Source organism: Melanostigma gelatinosum, assembly GCF_949748355.1.
Source record: "Melanostigma gelatinosum genome assembly, chromosome: 6".
NCBI lineage: Eukaryota > Metazoa > Chordata > Actinopteri > Perciformes > Zoarcidae > Melanostigma > Melanostigma gelatinosum.
Genome location: NC_136639.1, coordinates 22,010,968 through 22,036,393, shown reverse-complemented (window position 1 = coordinate 22,036,393; position 25,426 = coordinate 22,010,968). Strand labels below are relative to the sequence as shown.

The 25,426-nt window shown below is 43.4% G+C and overlaps 1 protein-coding gene across 1 annotated transcript in view; it reads left to right on the top strand.

Moving 5' to 3' along the window:
* The window catches only part of LOC306778261 (ras-specific guanine nucleotide-releasing factor 2), a gene marked incomplete at both ends in the record, with an annotated part of 38,508 nt that overhangs the window by 369 nt on the left and 12,713 nt on the right, over nt 1–25,426 (top strand). Inside the window, 13 exons of the mRNA XM_079269709.1 lie at nt 13,765–13,871; nt 17,096–17,243; nt 20,206–20,295; nt 20,439–20,575; nt 21,131–21,247; nt 21,357–21,436; nt 22,240–22,433; nt 22,564–22,673; nt 22,769–22,887; nt 23,745–23,905; nt 23,995–24,061; nt 24,551–24,687; nt 25,219–25,301. Of these exons, the coding sequence (XP_079125835.1) occupies nt 13,765–13,871; nt 17,096–17,243; nt 20,206–20,295; nt 20,439–20,575; nt 21,131–21,247; nt 21,357–21,436; nt 22,240–22,433; nt 22,564–22,673; nt 22,769–22,887; nt 23,745–23,905; nt 23,995–24,061; nt 24,551–24,687; nt 25,219–25,301 (1,550 nt within the window). The remainder of the gene's footprint in view (nt 1–13,764; nt 13,872–17,095; nt 17,244–20,205; nt 20,296–20,438; nt 20,576–21,130; nt 21,248–21,356; nt 21,437–22,239; nt 22,434–22,563; nt 22,674–22,768; nt 22,888–23,744; nt 23,906–23,994; nt 24,062–24,550; nt 24,688–25,218; nt 25,302–25,426) is intronic.

The window sequence follows — 25,426 nt, the reverse complement described above, 5'->3', positions numbered from 1 at the left end:
ATTATATTTATGCATATAACATTATTGTGGTGCAGCCACTGATTGTATAGTAATATGACAAATAATGTTGCTCTATAGTGAGATACATATCAAGCTAATATGTTGTGTTCTTCATACAACCCATGGTATCCACAGAGGTTTGTACTGACTTTCGCTTTTTTCAACTTTTTTGTTAAACTTTTATCATAATGACGTTCAAAATGTCATTGCGCTCAAACTGACGCACATGTTACAGTAAAAAAGAAAAGAAAAAAAAGAGCAAGTGGCTTGTGCATTGGACTGAAGTGGCTGCAGCAGCTCAGCCTCTTGTTACAGCAAGTCCTGCAGCGTCAAGTACATCATCCCCCGAACAGCAGGTGATCAGCCCCCAAAGATTCAGACGCGCAGGCTGGTACGAGAGTTAGATTTCCCACAGTATGTCTCTTTCCAACAAAAAAATAATGATATTAAATCAGGTCCTTTCATATTAATTTATTTCTCTCTTTTACTCTTTCGGCTCGTTTTTCTCTCTCTCTCTGAGGTCATGAAATCTGCTACAACATGAGTGTAAACCTGATAGTCTTTTCATCACAAACGTAATCGAGTTATTCTGAACACCACCTCATGTGGATCAATCAGAGAAGGTCGACATTTCAAAGTCAAATTCATTTAGAGTCTGACAGTGGGAAGCAACTGGTTCTTTCCAGGCGTTTAACCTCATGCAAGCTTTAAAATAGAAGAACACATTTTCGTTCTACACCACATTATACTTATCACATGCATATTTAATATTTTCTTGATTCAGCACTGCGATGAATCTACATCATCTTCACATTCAATGAAATATTAATTCCCAGGATGCCATGTTTTTATGGCTGTAATTGTAATTGTAATAATAGACCCACTGCTGAATCCTGCAGTGCTGAAAAAGGTCAGCGCTTCTTGACTCTAAAGCAGTGTGAATATGTTTTTGGGCGAATCTGTCGTTGCCTGGGCTCCTGGAAGTTGCCTCTGCATTGTTGCACCAACAGGGAGGTCTTGTTGCTAGGAAACATTTGAATACCCTTTGCACACGCATTTCATTGAGAAAACATGCATTTATCATCACTCCCGTCAATCAAAGAACAGATCTTTGCTCTCGTAAAAAAACAAACATACCTCTACTTCGTGAAAGTAATCACACAATCCTTTCTGTGTCGGATCCCAGTTTTCAGGTGGCCTCAGGGAATGGGTGCATGTGTGTGCACAGGCATTTTTTGAGCAAGCATTAGAAAGATAATAAGTGCATGCACAATTAGGTCAGAAATAGCCACAAATCATCATCACTCGGAAGATATCCATCCCCACCAAACCCCTCCTGCTCACACAGTAGATATCTCTTTAAATGTACAGTATGCGTAAAGACAATTCATTCCAGATGTATGCAAATGGCGCAAAGGCTCTCGGAGAGCCAGAAGAAGTGTGGTTTCAATCAAGTCATTAGTGAAGCAAGACGAGCGCATCTTTAGCTCCGTTATTGAGTTGTTATTATCAAAGATGAAAGGAGGATCAATCTCTCTTTTTGAGGGCAAAATTACATGTGATTAATACCGCTAGCACATCGGTACTGATGTAAGCCTTAAAACCTGTCTCTTCTGATGTTTCCTCGAGCTTGGCAATTTCCTTTTTCGCTCGCGCCGACTGTCTCGCTCTCTCCCAATCTGTCTCACTCTCACACTACAGCTGTGATGTTTAATTAGGGTTATTAACAATCTGCCCTCAGCTGAAACCTTGTCTGCTGCAATCTAACTGTTTAACTACGTAGCCATGCAAACAGGACGCCATAAACCAACATGGACGCTGACATTTTAAACTGGGTTATGAGGCTGTGTGTGTGTGTGTGTGTGTGTGTGTGTGTGTGTGTGTGTTTCTAGATCAAGGCTCGATCAATGAGAATTTCATTCTGATCCTGCAGGTTTTTCTTCCTCGTGCGAGGGTGTGGTGTAGGATAAAGTGAGAGAAGGCCTCCCATCTTTCCATCAGTTGCTCTTGCTCTCACTCTCTTTCTGTGCAGTAGAGTGAGTCTGCCAGCAACCTGCAGTATCACACCCCCACAGTGAGCCACAATGCAACCACGCAAATAACACACATCTACTCTCTCTCTCTCTTGTACTCTCAGATAGACACAAACCCTTCAAATAATATGGAGAGCAGTCGCACTAGTTTGAACGCCGACTGTGGACGTGCATTGCCGATGTGAACGGGTGTGTGTGTGTGTGTGTGTGTGTGAAAAAGGCTAGTGGATTTAGCTGTGTTTAATTGTCAATTACATTTTCACCTGGAATCATTCTCAAAAGTCTCATGAAGGCCATGAGCAAATTTCTCCAAATGTGCCCACCTGGACTGAAGGTTCAACTGATTAGAGTTTGATGGTAAAAAGTCACTGTGACATCACAAAACACTTTTTGGGCCATACCTCAAGAATTCATTAGCTAATTATGACAATTTCTCACAAATGTCTGATGCGATAAAATGTTCAAGGGATGACATTTTGGATAGACATGGATGTAAACTAACTTGACTGGTCGGCGGTCATCCACACAGACCAAGGCATAAGTCCTGTGTCTTCGCTGCCATTAGTGACAAACTGGGCTTGTACAACACCCCAAAAACACATGACATACAATTTTCTATTATCAGAATTTATCATTTGGCTCCTCTGGTGAGGAAAGGTGTCGGAATTGTTGTTTTCAAAAAGCTGAAAGGGCTTTGCATGGCTCAGAATGCACGGCAAATAATGTAAGAGTAAAGGCATTAGGGGTGGTTGTGGTTTGGTTGATATAGCAGAGGTAGGTAGAGCAGGCCGACTTACCAAAACACATCAACAATTTACATCTGAAAAAATGTACCTGCTGTTTTTGTAATTGTGATGATTTTTTGTGTGTTCACGTTGCACAGGTGTTTGTGCTGCGTTTATTCTCCATCACATGGTTCCATCCACCCTGGTGTCATTTGTTTTAACAACATTGTGCACTCCTTTTTGTGGTTTTAAAAAAAGAGAAGATGAGACATCCACTTGTTTATTTTTTTTTGACAGTGCCTCTAGCAGCCACGTTCAAAAAGAAAAAAAAAAACAGCAGGCCACAGTAGAAGCTTCTAAGTGTAGCCAGATGTGTGTGTATACTGCAGCAAAACATTTGATTCCCTGCCATGCTTATGATTCGTGTATGACTGCATTACATGTGTCAAATAATCAAAACTAGCCCGACTCATTTATTGAAGAGGAATCAAAAAGTTTATTGCGGTTAGGCCCGGTGTTTTCTAAAATGTCCTGTTTTCCAAAATTCTATTATTTGCTGAAGTATTTTCATTTTCGTTGAGTTGTTTTCTGAAATGTTGACTTTTGCACCTCAGAGCAAACGGTACATGGACTTAATGGATGCTTAAGTGTCAGCGTAAATATGAACTAAGAAATGAGGAATATTTTTCAGGTGTTTTCTTCCAAGACATGGATGCCTATTATGTTCCGGTGTTTCGTGTTTACAGAATGTAAGACTCTGTATTGGCATCAAGGGTGTTTGGAAAAGGGATGGACAAATTAGCTGTTACGGTTGTTAAGAGATCTGTGACCTTCCCTCCATCCTTGTGTAATACACATGGATGTGGTGAAGTGGGATGGAAACTTTCATCCGAAACTTAAAGCTCGGGAGAGATATCACAGGTTATTTCAATCCTGTGTGATCCGACTGCGTTATCGTACAGAAAGTGTGTTTATAGGGTTCTTTTCAGCAGTCTCCTTCCTTATTGACTTCATGCAAGAAAAGGTGGGGTGACACTTTTGAGTTGAAGTGTCAGTGCTGACTTCCTGATGCATGTGTGTGTGTGTGTGTGTGTGTGTAATTATGTTCTGGCTCTAAACCCCCCCCTCAGAGCCTCGCATTTGTCTGCATCAAGGAACCAATTGTTCCCATATTGCTGAAGTCTGATCGGCTTCCCTCCGCAGGCTGCTTTTCATTTCCCTCTTAAATCGTCTGCCAAAGGTTTGAACCATTATGGACCTCATCAGTGTCGGATCACAATTGTGAGATTCTTGTCTTAAAATCTGTCTCTTGTGTTTGAAATGCTGCACTAATCAAATTACGGAGGACAACGAGCGGTGGATCTTACTTCCAAGAAAACCCTCCTGGCCCAACAAGCTTGTATTTCTTCACACGTACTTCCTGTTCTATCAACAACAAAAAAACACTGTCTGCAAATGACCTCCCACTGTCCACCTTAAGTGCCGTTTTCAGCAGCTCCTTTCAGCAAAAAGCTCTAGAAATCCACTGTACGCAGCTTAATCCAAAATTCCAAAATAGTTTGTCTGCAAAACACCATCATAATATGAATGCGTTGCACCGCAGTGATCAGTCGGCCAAGCTGAATTTGGCAGGCCTAAAAATTGTTTTTAAAACTTGTCAGTCACCACACTGCCTCGGGGCAGGCAGAGGAGAGGCGAAAATTAGTTTGGGATAAGTACGTATTTCATCACATCTCCTCCTGAACAGGTGCTGCGCTGTTCATAAGGACGCCCTGAGTGATATAAAGCTCTCGGGGCGTCAAGATCTTCACTGGCGTTATTGTTCTTGCTGGAGCTGCTCCCATCTATTATATGCTCCTCCTTTCATCAGCTACAGGTGCTGATGTGGAGTGGTGGCAGAGAGACACACACAGAAGAGAGTATAAAATAAACTTTAGCGTCAGGTAATGGGATTGCCAAGTAGTTTCATGTGTGTTTGTTGTGTTTGTTGTGTTTGTCTGTGCCGAGTTTATGAGCACTGTATTTTACAGGATTAGATTAGGCACACTGACAATTCTCAAGAATATAGTAAAACAGATTTACGGCGTGTTTAGACCCCTAGCTGTTGCACTGTGGGAGTCGTAGAGCAAACTCTCCAATCCAGCATCCATTGCATTATTCCTCCTGGCGATGGAGTGACTGTAAAGCAACAAATGCGTCAGATGGGAGAAATAGCTTGATGATAGCTATATATTGCATGGGTGTAGAAACGTTTTTTTTATTATGATTTATCGAGAGTAGGAGGACTGCAGCGAAAGTGAACAGAGGAGGAGGGGACTAATCTGTTTAATCCCCAGATAAATAGACAGTAATCCCTGATCAGAGTGTTCTGAGGCAGCCACAACAGTTATTAGTTTACATATATACAGTGTGTGTATGTGTGTGAGTATGTGTGTTATAGATAGAGACGGCCCCATACTTTGGTATCAGAACTTCTTGGGAGGAGGTGAACAGCATGGGGGGCAATGAAGAAACAGCAGGATGTGGGATGTTGATTCAGTGATCGTCACATTGGCTGCTACATCATTAGTGGAGTTCTGTGGGTACATAAAGAACTGCTGCCGCCACTGTCGGATTAATGTTTTGTATCTCGTCACAATCACAAGTCTACAGGAAAATGAAATGTTCCTCTTGTTTTCTAATGCGAAGCTGTTTGTTTCCTGGAATTAAAGGATGGATATAATAGGGGTGGAATTACACAAAGAGGGAACGGTAAACTCAAGTTAAAAGAGGAGCCATGTCAACACTGCCACATTTTCACATCTCATGTATTTGTGTCTTGTTAGTTGATATACTCACTTAATATATTTGTGCTGGCTGTCCTAAAACAAAGGCAAGGAAAATAAAGCATTTTAAAGGAAAGAATAGTTTAAACTGTACAAGAAGAGGTAAATGTAAATTTCTACTTTAACGGAGGTTATGTGCTGCAGTGACTTCTTGGAGTCTTGTTGTCGTGGTGAGGTTGCCAGGCAAACTTTTTAATGCTAAGCTTAGCTAACCGGCTGCTGTTCATAACTTATTTACACATATGAACATTAGAGTGGTATCGATCTTCTCATCTAACTCTATGCAAGAGAGCGAATCACCGTATTTCCCAAAAATGGCAAACTATTCCTTAAATCTTCCAAGAAACTTTTAAGAAGCGAAGGAAATCTCTTCACTTTACAGAGTTACTGTGTGTGTGGGAGCCGTGCTGCCATCCCCATGAGGTCGCCTGGCAACCAGAGGAGACTCCAGGACTGCCTCATAAAACCGAAAAAGTGATCGTTTTCACTCTTTGGCTTTTGTGTGGATTTAGCAAACAAGATATAACGTGCTGACTTAGCTTTAGAGGTGCTGGCACATTTTGGTACCTTTGGACAGAGCTGTTTCACCCTCTTCCCATTGCTCATGGAAGCCATGCTAATTGATTGCTGGCGGCCTAATATGTAGCTTTATTGATCTTATCTAAATCTCGGCAGAAATGCAAATAAGCATATTTTCTACGACGTTATTTATTATGGCAGATATGATGGCTGACACCTGGCCACTTATTAAAAAAGATGGTGTGCAAGCAGCAGCCTACATTAAATAAGGTCATATGTATATTATTTAAATGCACAAGGCTTTCATGACAAAGGGGTTTGTTTCTTTGCGCTTGTCCTTGGAGCTTTTTGTTGGGGTCTGACCATATGGCTTCAACATGTGCTGTGAACAAAGAGAATCAGGCTTTCACTTTGTCAAGCAAAGGTTTCATCCTGATTTGTAGTTTGATAAGAGCAAAGGAATGTCACACTCGGGTGTAAATTTCCCCCCCCCCCAAAAAAACCATGGTCACCTGAATGCACCGCTGCAATCTCATTGGCCGAAGGCCAAGAGACCCCAGGACCCCTGTGGTTCAACCACTGTTCTACAAAACTGCCTGCAGATCACACCTCAATGCTTTTTCCAACTATCCCTCCGGGGTAACAGGAGGCACGCAAACACTCTCTTCGCCCCGGACCTGCACGCTTTTTCCCTTCGACCTCGGTTGAGTTAGGGAGCACGCAAACGCTCTCTTCGCCCGGACCCCCCGTCCAGGCCACAGACGATCCAGCTTCCCCGCCAGCGCGACGCTGGCCACGAGGAAGCAACGGCCTTCTCCCCTCCTCAAACCCTGTCAGGTCACAAGCCATTTCGCTGGACGAAACAGCCGTGTTCCACGCTGAGTAAAGGCCCACTCAGCCCGCCAGACGAATCCGCATCAGCGATCCGTTCTCCGCTTTTAGTTTCTTTTTCTTTTTGGTGCACACTCCGGCAGGAAGACGTCTAATCCTCTCCTGACCGATGATTACCGGTAAGACGCACGGACCACGCCGTCAGCCGAAGTTAGATCATCCCCCCTGCAGCGAGGATAGATCACGTCTGCGTTTCGCTCCAGAGCGAGCTCACGCCAACGGACCGAAGCCGCACCAGCAAACGCCGTGCGACACACAGCGCCCGCTGCAAAGCCGCGCTGCAAGCAGCCTGCCCCCCCCCCTTCCTGCCGAGGAAAAAGGACCACTTTGCCACGAACACTTCAACGAAGCATCGACAAGTAAGATTCTTGGCATCTGGGCGTAGCTTAGCTTAAATTAACTTAAGTTTAATTCAGGCCATTCATTTATATGTTGATATTCCCGTGTTTTTGTGTGTTTAAGTTACTGTCGCGTGATATTGAGATATTGCGCAATCATTACGTAGCAGAGAAGCTCCGCTGTATTAGTGTATTAACTGCTATGACTGTTTATTTGGGATTATTTTCATTCATTGTCTTCCACTCCGTGTGGGAGTTCTCTTTTCATTAACTCGACTATGTGAGTGAGCTGAGGTGCTTGGCTTATCACGGCATATGTTACCGGCAGTTCAAAGACGACAGCGGTATACTTATGCGTGATAGAACCAGCAAACTCAGGCTCCCTACAACATCGCACGCAGAAGTTTGATTCATGACCCCCCACCTTTGCTCTCTTTCTTATCTCTGCCCCTGGGGAAACCCCGTTCAAACGATCGCCTCATAACACATGTGTGCATCGGCACACGTGATTACGTATAGCAGTCTCACCGCCATTTTGTCCGAGTCACTCGACTCCGCCATCTGGTGGTAGTTTAGCTGTAGTATCTTAAGGCCCCTCCCCTTTTGGCCCGCGTCACTCGACCCCGCCATCTTTGTAGTCTTTAGCGGTAGCTGTAAGACTCTCCTTCCTTTTCACCCACACACACACATACACACACACACACACACACACACACACACACACACACACACACACACACAGACATACACCCTCATCCATTTTATTCATTCTTTAGTTTAGGCATATAAAATTGTATGATAACGTTTGTTGGTTGCAATATTAATTGATTTGATCATTTATTATTTTGATTTAATAAACTCTGTTATACTTTAAGGAGCAGTCGTCTGTGATTACTTGTGCATATGTATTTGATAAGACTGTATGTAGTAGCCTGTGCTCGAACTTAAAAACCTTCACTGTCACTGAATGTCATATGCAGACTATTGACATTATGAGTGACTACTAATTATGAGACTTCGTTTTATCGTTTGGTTATTGGTCCCTGTTCGCAGGGTGGTGCCCCGTTTTTATTAATAATCATTAATAATTGTTACATACATTAATAATTCTATTGATGTCAAGAATTCAGTTACTTAAATGCTGATAACCCAAACACGCTCCTTTAGATCCCAACATTTTTATGAAGCTACATTCGGCACAAAAAAAGGACATTAGTGCCCCTGTGGGGGCACGACAGGCGCTGAGAGAAACGAGAGGAATGGGAGAGAGGCAGATCGAGTCTGATGCAGTAGACTGGGGGGTGGAAGAGTGAACCCACCCCCCTTCTATCCTATTTATCTCTCTAAAGCTTCCTCTCACAAACTACTTTTATTGTTTCAGTAACTGATTTAACTCTTATAATGGCCAGTAACATATTTTACGCCCTATTCTGTACATGCCTATTCTCATAAGCATCAAAGTCAAAGTCATCAAAGCTGAAAGTATTCTGTCTGCAATATATCTTAGTTATTTTGAAAAACACCCAGTATTAGAATAGTATTGTACGTACCTTTAACTGCTCTTGTTGTGCCTCTGTTTTTTTTTAAATTTAAAGTAGTCTGGTGTCCTCTTGTATATTGGGGCTTCTTCAGTAGAATATTTTCAGACTAAATAATTGATATTTGTCGTGAATATGAAGCCAACAATAATATTTTTGAGGCATTGTTTCTCCGCGAGAATAACAACAAGTGGTGGTTTGAGATTAGCTCTGTATTAATAACCGCTCACATGTGGTTCTATTGTAGTATCCCATGTTCTGTTTTCTTCTATACCTTTTAAGGGAAAAAGACCATGCTGTATGTACTCCCCCCCACACACAAACACACGCACACACACATACAGGGAATCCAGTTTATGGACTATCTCAGCTCCCTCTGAAGTCCCACTACACACACATGAATCTGGTCTCCTCTCTGTTGTATTTCTCTGTAATGGTAATTATCACCCTGCGGGTCTTAGGATCAGTGTGAAGTCCCTGCCTCACCACAGCATTGCAAAGGTGGAGACGCATTATAGATCAGCATCCAGTGGAGCCCATTCTATTAAAACGGCTTGGTAATGATTTTTCCCCCCTTCCTGCGTTGTAATTAACACGTATGGATCTATAGAATAGGATTTGATAAAAACTCATGTCACATGTAAAGTGCATTGGGTTATTTGTATGAAACATTTCAATGAATTTGTGAACAGTTATTTTCACGCTTTTATTTAATGTCTTTTTTATGAAGTTTTAACTTGTCATGTGAGAAAGTAACTGTTTCGATTCCCAGCATGTGGTCAGTATGTCCAAATAATGCCTGTTTGGAAAGTTGCTGTGATCGTTTTCTGAGATGTGTGGGAGCAGCTGGCGGGGCGTTGAGCATTCTTTAGTCTGCTGGTTCAATCATAATCGTGTAGTGGGCAGTATGCAGTACATACAGATCTAGTATGTCGTATGTATACGGTAATATGCAGTATGTCAGTATGCGATTTCGAACACAGCATGTGCATGCTTTGCTTGACTGTCATATTCCTCATCAGTTAAAGGCAGGTTTGGTAATCTTCGTCAAAAACATTTTAGATCTTTTTGTTGATATTCTCATTACATCTTGACAGCAATCAATATATGAAATGCTCTGCCAAAAAAAAGAAGAAACTAATTCGGTATCTGTGGCGCAGCACTGTAATAAGCCCGCCCAATCATTTCATTCGGACCAAAAAAATGATCATTTTGGGGGAGTGGCTTAGGAGGGAAGCCCGAATGGACGTGCTGTCAGTGTTGCCGACTTGGCGAATTACTCGCTTTATTTAGCAACTTTTGGGGCTAGTGCTGCTTGCTACTTTCATTGGAAGCGAGTTGGCAACACTGGGCTGGGTTTTTTAGTTGAATGATGATTTCTAAAATGTTGCTAGTTTCTCAAAATCACCAACCCCACCTTTGATTGGCATCCCAGCATAGCTCCACCCAACTTCCAGCAGACGAGAGGCCAGCCAGAGTATTTGAGAACGCCTCTGAAAGTGTAGAGGGTCTTTACAGAGACTGCTCTATGTAACTGTGCATTTTCTTCATTGTTATTCAGCCTTTCAGTACTCTGTGTGTATTTAGTCCATTGGGGATAACACCTTTAACACTTTCAGCATCCATGCCTCTTTCTACCCATTGAAGTGAACAACAGCACAGCAGTAACATGCCAGTGGCTATAAAAGGCTGAGAGTGAGAGTCGAGGTCCATCTGTAGTACTGTACAACACAACTTGGGCTCTCATCAGTGCAGATACCAAAGCAGACAGCAGTGCTGTGTCATCAGTTGCTATTCCAGTCCCCTAATCATCAGTGGATCCCGACATTCTGTCATCACTGCTTTTAAATTATTTATAACACATTAGTATTTCTGGATCCCCCAGCCATCGTTTGCGTGATGAATCTATCACCACCAAGTCCAGTTTCATCTTTGACTCTTTAATCTTTAATAAAGAAAAAGTATTTTGTCAAAGCGCCGCCATGACTCGCAGAGTGCGTGTTGTAGGATGTCATTTTCTAACATTCAGTCTCTGTTGGGCAGTGAAAAGTAGTCTTGCTCCTCACCTCTGTTCTCTCAACAGGCAGTTTTATATGACTGACCCAAAATTGCTTCTGAATTGGAAAATGTCCCTGCATTGTGCCTGTGTCTTGCTCAGTGGTGGTAAACACACTCCTTTGTGTCACACTGTCAGTTTCAATCCCATTTTCTGTAAAAGCTTTTCCTTGGATCAGGCAAAAAAAGGTGAGTGATAAATTGGTCGTCGGTGATGTGAAGAGAATAAAAGAGTCTCCGTTTCCTTGTTTTCCTCTCTGCCATGACTTGTTTAAATGAAATCCCTCACACTACAGTGAAGGCCCTGAAGGGGAGGAGGGTACAGTTGAGCTGATTTGAAGTGAGAGCAAGCCGGTACTGTAGAGTTGGGAAGCTGCGTGTTCACAGCTCAGAGAGAGAAGGACCTCTTACTGCTTCTGCTGTGTTGCTCTTCGACTAACGATGACACAGTACAGTGTTAAAATGTATTTCATTGCACTGCATTGTTAATGTTTTCAATGCCATGAGGTCCAGCATCATGTAAAATCAGCTATAAACGATGTGATACTATTAAACTTTAATGATTGCCTGGGGCCAGTTGGGTCACCGCTGCACCAAATAGTAGGATTATACAGCAGGGGTAAAACAGAATATATACAAGTGGGATAAAAATATGACGCTAACTTGAATCATTTAAACATGCACACTGAGAACTTTAAAGTTAAGCTGATGTATAATGAGAAAACGGGACATTGAAAGGGGATTTGTTTTGTTTCACATATTCAGTGTCTATCACCAAAACACCGTGTGCATCCGCGGAGTCTAACTAACCAGTGCAAATGTTTTATGAGGAAGAACTTGTATTTGAACTCTTTAAATATTTAAAATTGTGCGTTGTTTAAATCCATGTTGACCAGCTTGCCGTCTTCTTCTTCACTGCCTTTGTGTGCACATTGCTACGCTCTTGCATCCTCCAACAGAACAAGGGCACTTTAAAAAAAGCTCTATAGCAATAATAGTGCTCCACAGGACATAATGACAATATGCTTCACATAGAAAGATCTGATGTACAAAACATATGATCACATGATGCATTATCAGAGATTCAATCACTACTAACATCAGTAATATTAATGAAATATTACACTGCTAAGGTCAGGCTGCCTCCATAATGACTGCTTTTTCGATTGTTATTTGTATTAAGTAGATATATAATTCATAGATATATGCTACTACACCATTGAGCATGAAATAGCACTACAGTCACTTTCATTATCGTCCTCGTATATGTGATAATACTGACCGTGACGTCTGTGTGATCAAAGCAATCATGTGAATCATGGCCTGATAAGATGATTGTGTGTATTCACTTTAATAGGGCAGGGTATATTGCAAACCCTGACATATAATGTGCACTGTAAACATCGATAACCATTAACGCCATCACTTCTGTAATCTAAAATGTGCAGATAGCAAAGGCTCAGAATATCCATCTGGATTCACTTTCACTACTTAATGCTGCCTCCTTCTCACGTCTACAATTGTAGGATGGATCAATAAAAACACTAAATGAAGAGAGCCAGCGCTAAAAAGCAGAAAATGGAAGTGCAATACACGGTGGACTCGTCAGATATTGCGTTGCCATGGAAATGTTATCTTGTTAGTGAGACAATTTATGAAATATGTAAGAAATATTATGTAACTGCTCTCTCTCTCTCTCTTGTCCCTGCTCTGTCTCTCTCTTTCTCTCTGTCAAAGACTGTTAGAGCACAGATTATTGTTGATGTAATAAAATCCAGCCAGCCAGTGAATCGAAACGACAATTATGGCAGGGCTTTGAGGATGGAGATGGAGGAAGGTCTCTGTGTGTGTGTGTGCGTGCGTGTGTGTGTGTTCCTATCAGTGACTCGGTGACACTCTCCCCAGCCTATCTCCACTGCAGGGGCTGATGCTCGTCCATCCTCCTGCAGGGTAAACGTCTCTCCTCTGGACTCAGTTTGGTTCACCGAACCCTTACTGAGAGAGACACAAAGACAGTATGAAGGGATGCGGGGATGGAGGAGGAGTGGGTGTGGGTTTTCGACAACAAGAGAAGTGAGGATGCTGGTCGAGCGGGGCAGAGGAGGCGGAGTGGGATGATCGGTGAAGTGCAAAGAGAGAGAGGGAATGGAGGAAGAGAGAGGTGGTTGGATGATGAGAAGAGAGGAGGAGGAGGAGGAGAGAGAAAGTCCATGCAGAGCTCAGTCTTCTCTGACTAAGAATAGCAGCTCTTCTGGTAACCCAGTGCCCCAGGACATGACCGTTTGAATAAAAGCCTCTATCGCATCACATAATGCCCGGTGTGTGCGCTGTACTGTCGGTGTGTGACGCTTGCATGTATTGGCGTGTGTCTTTGTGTAAACGTGGGGAAGTATTTTGAAGGCAGATGCTCGGGGAAATTCATCGGAGTAATAAACGCGACAGACAAGAAATGAGAGAGAGAGAGAGAGAGAGGGGGGGGGATGATGATAGACTGGTGGGGAAGGGAGGCACTCTGTGACCCCCTCCCCCCCTCCTCCCTCCCATCCTGTCTCACTCTGCCTGTGTGCTCTGCCTGTTTCATGTAAGGTCTGTGGAACTTTATATGGGATGGATCTGGGCAAGGAAAGAGTGTGAAAAGCAATTGTAGTTGAAAGCCACGTTTCCATATGTGTGTCCCATATGTCGGATTAGCTGTGGCTCGCATCTCAAAGGGGCAACCAAAGCATCTTGTACTGTAAAATGAGAATGTTGGCATAACTGAGGGGTGGTGTTGTAGATTAGTTAGTGTGTTGGGGTCACAAATGTAAACAGCTCTTTTCTCTTCATCTCTCTCTCTTCAGCACTACTTCCTCATCGTGTTTGGTCACGATGGACAGAAGCCTCTGGAGCTGCGGACGGATGAGGAGAGTGAGTGCGATGAATGGGTGGAGGCCATCCAGCAGGCAAGGTACACACCTAGTATTGCATAAAGGATATTTGTGTGCTTTCCCCTCTCTGTGTTGTACAGCGGGAAATATGACATTAGACTGCATGACCACAGTTTGATGTGATGTGACAAAACAGTAAGATTAGAGAGCAATATTTTGCCCATGCTGATGGTTTTTCATTTCAGAGCCAATTCAATTACAAACTGCAAAGACGATTGTGTTTCAGTTTATTTCCATGTGGTGTCAAACTTGCAAAGATTAAAAAAATGTGGACTTCCGGATTGGCGATGTAGGGTACAGACCCCAGGGAGAGGATGTCCCTAATTATTTTTCACACTGAAACAAAAGAATTGTAACCTACTTGTAAAATCCTTGGGATGAATCCCCTTGAATTTAGACATAACTGCTGCGTAAGCTTTGTTGAAAACAATAACCAGACCTAGCATAGTTAGCAAGCTAGCAAGTAAAGCTGCTGCTGCTCAGAACAACAATGACAACGGGCCTCTTGATATCACCATCCCTGAAAAATGTTCCATGATCCTGTTGATTTTAGAACTGGCCAATTATCAGGCTAATATGAAAGAACTTGGAGGTACTGACTCATCCCTCTTCACCCTCGGCTTCAAACCGCCCCAGTGCGTGCTGGAGGTCTTGTTAAAATGGAGTCAATAGAACCACATCATCTGCAAAGAGCAGGGACGCAATTCTGAGGTCCCCAAATCGGCCACTCTGCTCCCCCCAGCTGCACTTTGAGATCCTGTCCATGAAAACTACAAACAGAATCAGTGACAAGGGACAACCCTGTGTTTGACTTTTGACTTTGTATCACGTATACGGACAGAGCTCTCACTTCCCCCAACAGACCTCTCCATCGAACACTATCGGAGTCCTTCTCCAAGTCCACAAAACACATGTAGACTGAATGGGCAACCTCCCATGACCCCTCAAACACTCCTGCAAGGGTAAAGAGCTGGTCCACTGGTCCACGGTCAGGACGGAATCCGCATTGCTTCTCTTAGATCTGAGCTTCGACAATCAGTCGGAGCCTCCTCTCCAGCACCCAAGAATAAACTCCACCGGTGAGGCAGTGTAATAACTGCCACTCCACAGGCACTATCCCTAATCTCCACACAATAGTGAATAGGCATGTCAGCCAAGACAGCCAAACAATGCCCAGAGCCTTCAGCATGTCAGGGTTAATCTCATCCACCCTTTGCACCTTGCCGCTTAGAACACATGCTATACGACTGGGACATGGTTAAGGATCTATGGGGGAAAATAATATCTTTTTTAAAATTAACTGTTCAATGTGTCCCTGACCAGTGCAAAACTAAAAGTCAAGTTGACATTTTGTCACCTGATTCATGTGAGTTCCTGGTCACTAGCTTGTCAATTGCTAGTCATGTGAGTCACTCGATAGTGACCAGGCGGCAACGGATTGAAGCCAATGCAGCAATGTCTTAAAACCTGCATTCTCTCTTCTGACCAGCAGGGGGAGATTCCTCCGGTTGCAAAAATAAGTCAGGTTGTATAGAAGTCTATGAGAAAATGACACTACTTCTCACTTGATTTATTCCCTCAGTAAACATTGAAAACATGAGTTTCTGTTCTAAATTGCGAGTTTCAAGTCTTCTTCAATACAGCATGATGTTCATTTCGTAAATTATGATCCATTTAGAGTCAAAAAGACCATAAAGCAGAGTATGCTTTGGGGAGGGCTTACTGTGATTGACAAGTCTCTACCAGAGAATTATACGGCATTTCTACATCACTCCTCCTCATTCCAAATATGATAACTTCCATTCATTGGTTGCGAAAAAAAACAAGATGGCGACAGTGAAATCGCCAAACTCGAGGCTTCAAAACAGCAGTCCACAAATGAATGGGCGACATCACGATGACTATGTCCACTTCTTATGCACAGTCAATGGTAGTGATGTGAGTTGTCAGGCAGTGAAGTTATCGTCTGTTGCCTAATCCTAACTTCCTGTGAAGATGGAAGTTTATTTTGAAAAGACACTATCTATGTAACGAGTGTATATTGACATGCCGACACTGACACCTTCAAAGCTGATGTTATTGTTATATAATTTTGAATCTGCCTTATCGGAACTGTGTGTTTGTGACTTGATCAGATTTGATTTAGGGTGCTGGCAACGTAACCAGACAATCCCAAAACTGGCATCAGGCAGCTGTCAGTTCACCCAATAGTCGGAGAAAAGGATGTAGGGCAACCATCTGCCCCCTCGGAAGGGGGAGAGGTTGTGTGGGTTGTTGTCCACATGCTGGGGTGACAGACAGGCCCTCATAGGGCCACACTAATGAAGGTTATGCTCTGAGAAGGGCTCAGGTAGCTCCTGTCCATGTTCACCTTGAGGCCCACCGGGCCACGTGAGAGAAGGCGAGCAGTGTCCTGTGGCGCCTGAAGCCGGGATGACGCCTAGGTCAGCCAGTCGTCTAAGTACGGCAGTATGTTCACGCCCTGTGTTTGCAGGGGGAAAGGACAGCAGTAACACACTGTGAACACCCATGGGGAGATGGGATAGTCCGAATGGAAGCACCCAGGACTGAAAGTGGTGGCCTTAAAAGGCGAAATGTAGAAACTGCTTGTGGTGATGCACCATGGGAACATGGGAACAGGCGTCGATAGACGTGAACCACTCTCCCTTGGAAATCTGCTGCTGGGAGAAAGAACCCCGACAGCCGGCCCGGAGACATCTCCTGGCCCCCCTGCCGGGGGGGGCGAGGGGGACGTAAGTAGGGTTGTATAGGTAGCGGTCCGGCCTCTCAGCAGGACGCCGAGGCCTGTTGCGGCTACTAGGGTAAGCTGGAGGCTGAGAAAACGGCCTTGTGGGGCCAAAGTGGGACCCCTAGGTCTGGGGGTGCAGGCATGTCCCTGCAAAGACCAGAGAACTGCTGCCTGGTCTGGCTAGCTCTAACAGTCTGCTGAAGCGCCTGTACAGCAGCTGACTCGAACAGCTCACCAGGTTCCACTGGGACAGTACGGAGGATCCTCCTACATGTCTCAGATAGGGGTGACTGCGCCAGCCAAACCTGGCGGCGCAGGTTTAATACACTTTCAAAAAGCCTCAAATGTTTTTGTTATTCATTACTTTTCTGTCATAACAGAAACATAATGGAACACAACACAATAAGGGACAGAAGCAGGAAATATGAATTATTTTGTGTATGATATGTGCTTCATACAGCTGTTTACTATTTGTGGACTTCTCTTGGTTTTCAGTTACTCTGACATCATCATTGAACGAGAGGTGCTGATGCAGAAATACATCCACCTTGTACAGATAGTGGAGACTGAGAAGGTGGCCGCCAATCAGCTGCGCACCCAGCTGGAAGATCAGGGCACAGAAATCGAGAGGCTCAAAGCAGAGGTACAGCACACAAACACACACCTACACACCTAAGAGGTGTCCATTCAGTAATTGACTGTTCCATATGGGATTTAAATTGCATACCCTGAGGACACAATGCATGTGTAAACTAAGCAGGATGCACAGCACAACAGACATGTGCATGTGTGCAGCTCGCATACCACAGAAGACCAGCAAGTGTTGAGCATTGTATATATATATATATATATATATATATATATATATATATATATCCCTATGGGTATGCAGTATGTGTGTCTTCTCACAGCTGCGTTTATTGCAGCAGAGGAGTGGGTGTGAACAGTGCTCATTGGACTCTGAGCGTAGGAGGAGAAGCCCACAGCTCAATAAAGACAGCCCATCAGCTTCCTTACAAATCAGCTGCCAAAAAGCGCTACGCTTATCGAACGCAACACCTTTCTGTTCTGCCGTCACAGGACGATAAATCAGATGAGCGCGCTGTCACAGAAAACACAACTGACCTCTACAACGTTGTTAATCACAACTAATTACAATTCTCTCTCACACATACAAACAACAGCAGGTAATTATTGGTTCATGGTGATGAGATCAATAGCTCTAAGTGTTTCTGAAGTAAACAATAAATGAGCCTACGTTGGATTCTGACATCACTATTCGCACATTTACATCATCTATCCATCCATCCATCCCTCCATCTTTCCATCTGTCCATCCCTCGATCTATCCATCTGTCCATCCCTCCATCTATCCATCTTTCCATCTGTCCATCCCTCCATCTATCCATCCATCCCTCCATCTATCCATCCATCCCTCCATCCATCCATCCATCCATCCATCCATCCATCCATCCATCCATCCATCCATCTCTCTCTCTCTCTCTCTCCATCCATCCAGTGATCCTTTTGGTGATTTTTGTGAACGTTTTTGGGCAGGAACTTAATATTTTGGCACTGCAGTATTGTGTTGAATTGTATACTTGCGCCCACTTGCTGTGTTGCTTGGTCATCTGTCCAGTGACTGTGGCTCAGTGGAGAGCAGAACCGTCCTTCAATCAGAGGAACGGCGGTTCGATCCCTTGCTCCGGCTCCGCTAGTTGCATGACCCGTCACCCCAAAATTGCTCCCGCAGCTGTGCCTACAGTGTATGAATGTGATAGAATCTGAATTGTAAGTCGCTTTGGATATAAACGACTGTAATGTAATGACCGGATTTGCATGAACAAAAACACTGTCTCTGTAACACTACAAATTACATGGCATTGATTAGTTGAAGGTCTATCAACTGAAACAAATGAAATAGTACTTTATCGGGAACTTTAAAGTAAAATAAAGCGTTATCAATGTCTTTTTATTTAATTGCTAATTTCCTGTGATTTTACAGATCATTAAGTGTCTCAGATAAGAAGCGCTCTTTTATGTGCCACATAGATGGCCAAAGGGCACTGCAGAGTTATGCTTAATGTACAGGTGCTTGATTGAAAATAAATTCTGGTCTGAGCAGCAGTTTGCCCCCGAGGGAAGCTGTTTGCTCGTTGGACCAGCTGCTGGCATCTCCGTAAATCACAGCTCCACCGCCATTTCTAATTCCAGCTTCGCTCATCTGTGTCAAAAATAGCTTGTATAAATACTTACTTGTAGCGACTATTTCTGTGCCCGGGAAGAAATAACACTATATTTAATGGATTAGCCTGTTACTCTGCTTTTAGTTGTAATACCCTCTCAGAGCAACAAGTGTGGCTGCTTCTCAGAGCTACACACTGATTATGCCTCATTGGCGGGATATGGAGAGCCATGTTGATTATGAAAATGCTAACGAAGTAAAGTTTTTTTATTAGGAAACATCTGCCTGTGTAATTGGGCTGTTCATGAAAAAAGGGTTACACTTTGAGAGCCGGTATGCAGTTGGTGATCCGTCTCATTAAAACACACTCTTGTTTGTTTGTTTATGTGCGTGTTGCTCTGTGCTTATGAATAATTAAACCAACTAGCCACTGTAACTGTCAACAGTTGGCAGACTGGCTCCTCGCCGCTGCCATTAGCATGAGAGCGCTGGTGGACGAGAAAATGAGGATGAAAGTGTGTGGCTGGAGATGGCTTTGGTGATAAACTCATGTCATCAATAAAAAAGAGGTGAAAGTAATAGAGTACAAGAGACTCAACCTCTGCTGGCTTCATTTCCCCACTGAAGATAGCGTTGCCAAGAAAAACCTTTTACCAGCTGTGTTTGAAGTTAGTCATCACTGTTATTTAAAGAGAAGTGATGCTATTTATTATTAGGTTTACTATGTGAAATGAGATTTTTCTTTTCTTTTCCACAGCTTAATAACATTTTGAGTTTGGCATCTTCCTGGTGTATTTCCTTTGCGATGTGTCACGTGTTTGGCCGGCTTTTTTTCACCTGCAGCGAGTAAATGTCACACGTCTAAAGGCAAATTTTACTCTGCGGTCAGAAGAGAGTATTTCATGGCTGTAAACATGATAAAATAACTATTAGATAGAATTGCTCTTTTAAAGAGTTTCCATCGATTGTTTTGTGCTAGACATATATTCATCTGCAGAACTAGGATTGACGTCGGTAGCTGCTGTGCCCCACAATTCACTTCAGGTAATCAGGCACATCAAAGTCTTCATTTGCTTACTGTCACCAGCTGATAGCAGCCCTCCCTCTCCTCTGTCATTCTCTCGCTCTGAATGAAGGCACCGAATTGTCAAAGATGAGGAAGCCTGATGTCTATCTGGTGCAAACACAGCAACAGTTCACTGTGCACACACTGCATGACTATCACATACAACATTCAACCAAATTACTCCTAATCCCTTTTGGAAAACAACATCCTCATGAATTAAATCGTATCACTTCCTCCCATACCTCAGAAGCTCATTGTTTCTATTTTACGTGATTTTACTGTTGTGTCTTTTGTCCAGCTATTTCGTCACCCACATAATGCTCATTTTTGTTTGTGACAAAATTTCTCCGAACAGATTATAGCTCTGAACAAAACTAAGGAGCGAATGCGGCCTTACCATGTCAACCATGAAAACGAAGACCCGGATATCAAAAAGATCAAAAAGGTACAGTGTTTTTTGTGTTTTTCTCTTTCCCGGTGTCTTACCTGGGATTTCTTGCAAGTGTTATGCGCGAGCATGTTGCATGCACAGTGTGTGCGCTCCATGTGCTCGTTTGTGTCTAAGCTACCTCGTTCGTACGTCTTCAGGTGCAGAGTTTTATGCGAGGCTGGCTCTGTCGGAGGAAGTGGAAGATCATCGTTCAGGACTACATCTGCTCTCCTCACGCTGAGAGCATGAGGAAGAGAAACCAGATCGTCTTCAACATGGTGGAGGCAGAAACAGAGTATGTCAATACTTCATGGAGTAGCAGCACACACTCATTATTGTCAAGCTTTGCAGCACATGTCACAACAGACACTTCCATCCCATATTTCACCTTTCAATGGTTTCTCAATAGAATTTTCCAAAACGGTTTTATATCATGATATGTATTGATAGTTGATATCAAATGATATACTCTAAGATCGAAGATTTTACACATATGAATTCAAATGAACTCAATCGTGGTTAGAGAAAAAAAACAAACATGGGTCACACATTTATTTTGATCGATGAAACATCTTATGTTGCAAATCTTAACCTAGTGAGGTCAAAAGATACTTTCACACCAGAGAGGATCAGTAATGTGTTTGTACAGTAAGGAGCAAACCGGGAGAGACATTCATTATTCATTCCTCTCAGCTAGAACAAATACATTCATTGAACTGTAAGACAACATTTTACAAAACCCTACAATCAAATATGAACAATGTCTTCATTAAACGTTTTCTTTTCTCATGTACTGCATGTGTTTTGAAGATACAATTGAATTTCTGACACATTGTGCGTGTGCTCACAGGTACGTCCACCAGCTCTACATCCTGGTCAACTGTTTCCTCAGACCTCTGCGGATGGCGGCCAGCTCCAAGAAACCCCCCATCAACCACGACGATGTCAGCAGCATCTTCCTCAATAGGTGTGTTAATTGTGCTGGAGAGAGATACTGAGGTTTTAAAAAAGTAGCAAATAATAAAAATCTCTTTTTGTCTTTGTGTTTTTACGCCGTGTTCACACTGTGTCTTCAGTGAGACCATCATGTTCCTACATGAGATTTTCCATCAAGGCTTGAAGGCGAGGATAGCCAACTGGCCAACACTGGTGCTGGGTAAGCTGTTATAGCCTCACACACAAATACACACCCAGTATGCATCCACTCTGCAGCCAGCCAGTGACATCAAAGGTCAGCTTGGTCCAGTTTGTGTCATTCACACGTCAGTCTTGACGTCTTACTTACACGCTCATTTCCCTATCTCAGTCTGCAACAAGCACACTCCTTGTCCTGACAGACAATGACCACCCATACCAGAAGGCGTCCCACAAATTGACCTCCTAAAACAGAAGCCCCCTCGACAGATAAGCGTCACCTAGGTGACAGGCGGCTAAAAGACACGACAGCAAATTACTTGTGACAAACTCAGAAAGAAAAAGGTTAGACTGATTAAACACTCTTATCTGACGCCATGCTTCACTTCAGGCTGGGGCTGTTTATAGATCTCGATCAGCGACATGTTTTACATGCACATCAAATCCATTTCCGTAGTATTTTCAATAAAGATTGTTTCTTTTTTCCTTTTTAGTGTTGTCGTTAAAATATTTATCCTCCAATACAGCATGACAAACCAACAATCATGGGACAGCTATAATACAGAGTACCAGTAATAGACATAGCTATACCAAGGGCATTTACGGAGTATATAAAAGACCCCTATCGATGTTTTCTTGGTCACAGATCTGACAAAAGGCTTTAAATAACAATGGTAGTTAAACTACTATGGAACTGTGCCAGTATTGGTTGCAACATAATGTTCAACTGAAACCAACTGGTGGCAAATAATTGAGAACTGCATTCCGTCATGTGACTTGCATAGCATACTGTAAAGCATGTGTGTGTGTTTTTTTTGTTTCTAGCCGACCTATTTGATATCCTGCTCCCCATGCTGAACATCTATCAGGAGTTTGTGCGTAACCATCAGTACAGCCTGCAGGTTTTGGCCAACTGTAAGCAGAACAGAGACTTTGACAAGCTGCTGAAACAGTACGAGTCTAACGCTGCCTGTGAGGGAAGGATGCTCGAGACCTTCCTCACGTACCCAATGTTCCAGGTAGATCACGGGTTCCAGCTCACAAGAGCGTTCACAAACACACACTAATACAAATGTCTACTATTTATTTTTTAATGTCAATCATTAGTTTCAATAACCTTTTTTCCTCCACATTGTTCTCTCCAACAAGATTCCCCGCTACATCATCACCTTGCACGAGTTGTTGGCACACACGCCTCATGAGCATGTGGAGCGAAAGAGTCTTGAGTTTGCCAAGTCCAAGTTAGAGGAATTGTCCAGGTACGTGTCTGGACAGTTGTCAAAATGATCAACTTTTCTGATACATTTTTGATATTGATCACTGAACTAAGTGGCGCGTGTGTGCGTGTCGTCAGAGTGATGCACGACGAGGTGAGCGACACGGAGAACATCCGGAAGAACCTGGCCATCGAGAGGATGATAGTGGAGGGCTGTGACATCCTGCTGGACACCAGCCAGACCTTCGTCAGGCAAGGTAAGTCTTCGTCAGCTCACAGGCGTTGCTCACCAGTCAGCAGAGCTCTGCAGGGTTTTCCTGACAGTAAGACCCTCCCGCTTGTCAGCCTGTGATCTGAGGGCACAGACACAGAACCCAGAGCTCGGTCACTGAGTCATGACATTAGCTACTGTAATACTTTCTCCTGGAGGAGATTTGTCTCCGTGTCAGCTTGTCCAGTGGAAATGTGATTCTACAAACTGGCTGTGGTTCTCCATTCTAACATCTCAAAGTCATTATTATAAGGTTTAGTAACCAACAGCCTGCCTAATCCAACCAAACAAAAGTCATTCTTGATCTCAAATGTAGTCCATAAATTCTACTCAATTATTTCATGCAACATGTGGTTGGTGAGCCAGTCCAATAAAGGCACTGGTCCAAAAACCTGCAAAGTCTTTATACTTTAGATTCTTTTTGAAATGCACTGAACCATATCTGTACCAGTGTGCCAAGAAGTGCGCTAATTGCTACAGTGTGCATAACCTAATGAGCTACCGCATCTATCTGTCTTGTGGTTTTTCACTTACGCATGGCGTGCTGACACCAGTTCTGACAGTGCACAGTGTCGTCTCTTGGTCCCATGTTACTGCTTCAAGCAGAGATCCAGTCTATGCCACTAATTCTGCCTGTTTTAATGATCTCCTCCTGAGTTTCTCCCCTACATATCTCAGGTGCACACATGAAATACATGTGTGCAGAGATGGGTAGTTCAGAAATGTTGCTTTTTTTACACCAGTTTATTTGTGCCACGGCAGATGCCGACCAAAACCCAGCCCCCAGCTTAGTGTCGGCTGAATGAAATGTAATGTAATCCTGTGCCCCCTCCTGCTCCTCAGGCTCTCTGATCCAGCTGCCGTCGGTGGAGCGAGGGAAGCTAAGTAAGGTCCGTCTGGGTGCTCTCTCTCTGAAGAAGGAAGGGGAACGGCAGTGCTTCCTCTTCACCAAACACTTCCTCGTCTGCACACGCAGCTCTGGAGGAAAACTGCACCTTCTCAAGGTCGAGTCGATTTCTGAGTGGGAATTCACTTTTCAATTGATCGCAATTAAAATAAACCGTTGTTCAAATTTGCTGTCAAACTCTTGCAGCAAGGTGGAGTTTTGTCCCTGATTGACTGCACACTCATAGAGGAACCAGACGCCAGCGACGAAGAGTGTAAGTTTAACAGCATCTCTGAAGCACTGTGTCTACGTTGGTTGACACACGGGCAGCTCTTATTGGCTCATTTAGGCCCTTCACCCCTTTAAATGTCAGGTTTTGATCTCTTGACATTGATGATCTTCATACATTCTTCTTCTGAGCACTCATTTTGCAAATAGGGAGCCGTGCCGAGACAAACACATGCATGTGCACACTTCAACACACACCTTTACACTTAACCTTCAGGGGCACGTATCGGAGATAGCAGGTCCACTGAATTAACCCTCCGTGTGTGTGTGTGTGTGTGTGTGTGTGTGTGTGTGTGTGTGTGTGTGTGTGTGTGTGTGTGTGTGTGTGTGTGTGTGTGTGTGTGTGTGTGTGTGTGTGTGTGTGTGTGTGTGTGTGTGTGTGTGTGTGTGTGTGTGTGTCTACAAGCACAAGCAATTCTTCTTAACTATTATCATCATTATTATATTTAAAACCTTTTTTCTCTCTATCACACAGCTAAAGCTGGCGGTCAGGTATTTGGCCAGCTGGACTTTAAGCTCGTATTCGAGCCTTTGGACTTGCCTCCATTCACTGTGGTGTTGCTGGCACCCTCGCGGCAGGAGAAGGCGGCATGGACCAGTGACATCAGCCAGGTAATACACCAACACACACCCATACCAACACAGAATAACAAGAACCTCCAAATAGCGTAAGCGAGTCTCCGCTGGGCATTGAGAAGGCTCAGTGATAAGTAAACACAGACACAGGTGCAGTTCCCCAGGGGCGAGTTCAGCTCACTGCCTCGGTGCTTCACAAACAGAGTAGTACCGTGCAAGCATGTCCGACTGGAGTAGTTCTTAAGAAAAAAATACATTGACTATTTTAAATTACTTCTTTTTTTTTCTCAATTCCTTGTCAACCAGACTTAAAAAAAACATATTTCTCAGCATTTATTTTATTTATTTCAATGGAGGTCCACAGATAAACAAATCAGTGCAAGAAAGTATTTTTCTCTCTGACCTGTTTTATGACGTTACAGACTCCACCCGTCGTCTGCTTTAAATTCTGTAGGTCGAACAAACGTGAAAATAATTTGCAAATATTCTCACTTTTCCATCTCATACTGTCATTCTTTCACTTTGTTGTCTCAGTGCTTCTCTTCCTTTTTCTCTCTGCCTCTGTAGTGTATCGATAACATCCGCTGTAATGGCTTGATGACCAGTGTATTTGAGGAGAACTCGAAAGTCACTGTGCCGAATATGATCAAGTAAGTATGTGTGAAGAGGAGCAACCATCTCCTAATGCCAGTGTTGTCAAATATATGTTGCAGCATACCTAGTTGTGTTGATGTACTGTAAAGTGTTAGACTTTTTGTGATGTATTATGTTGTTT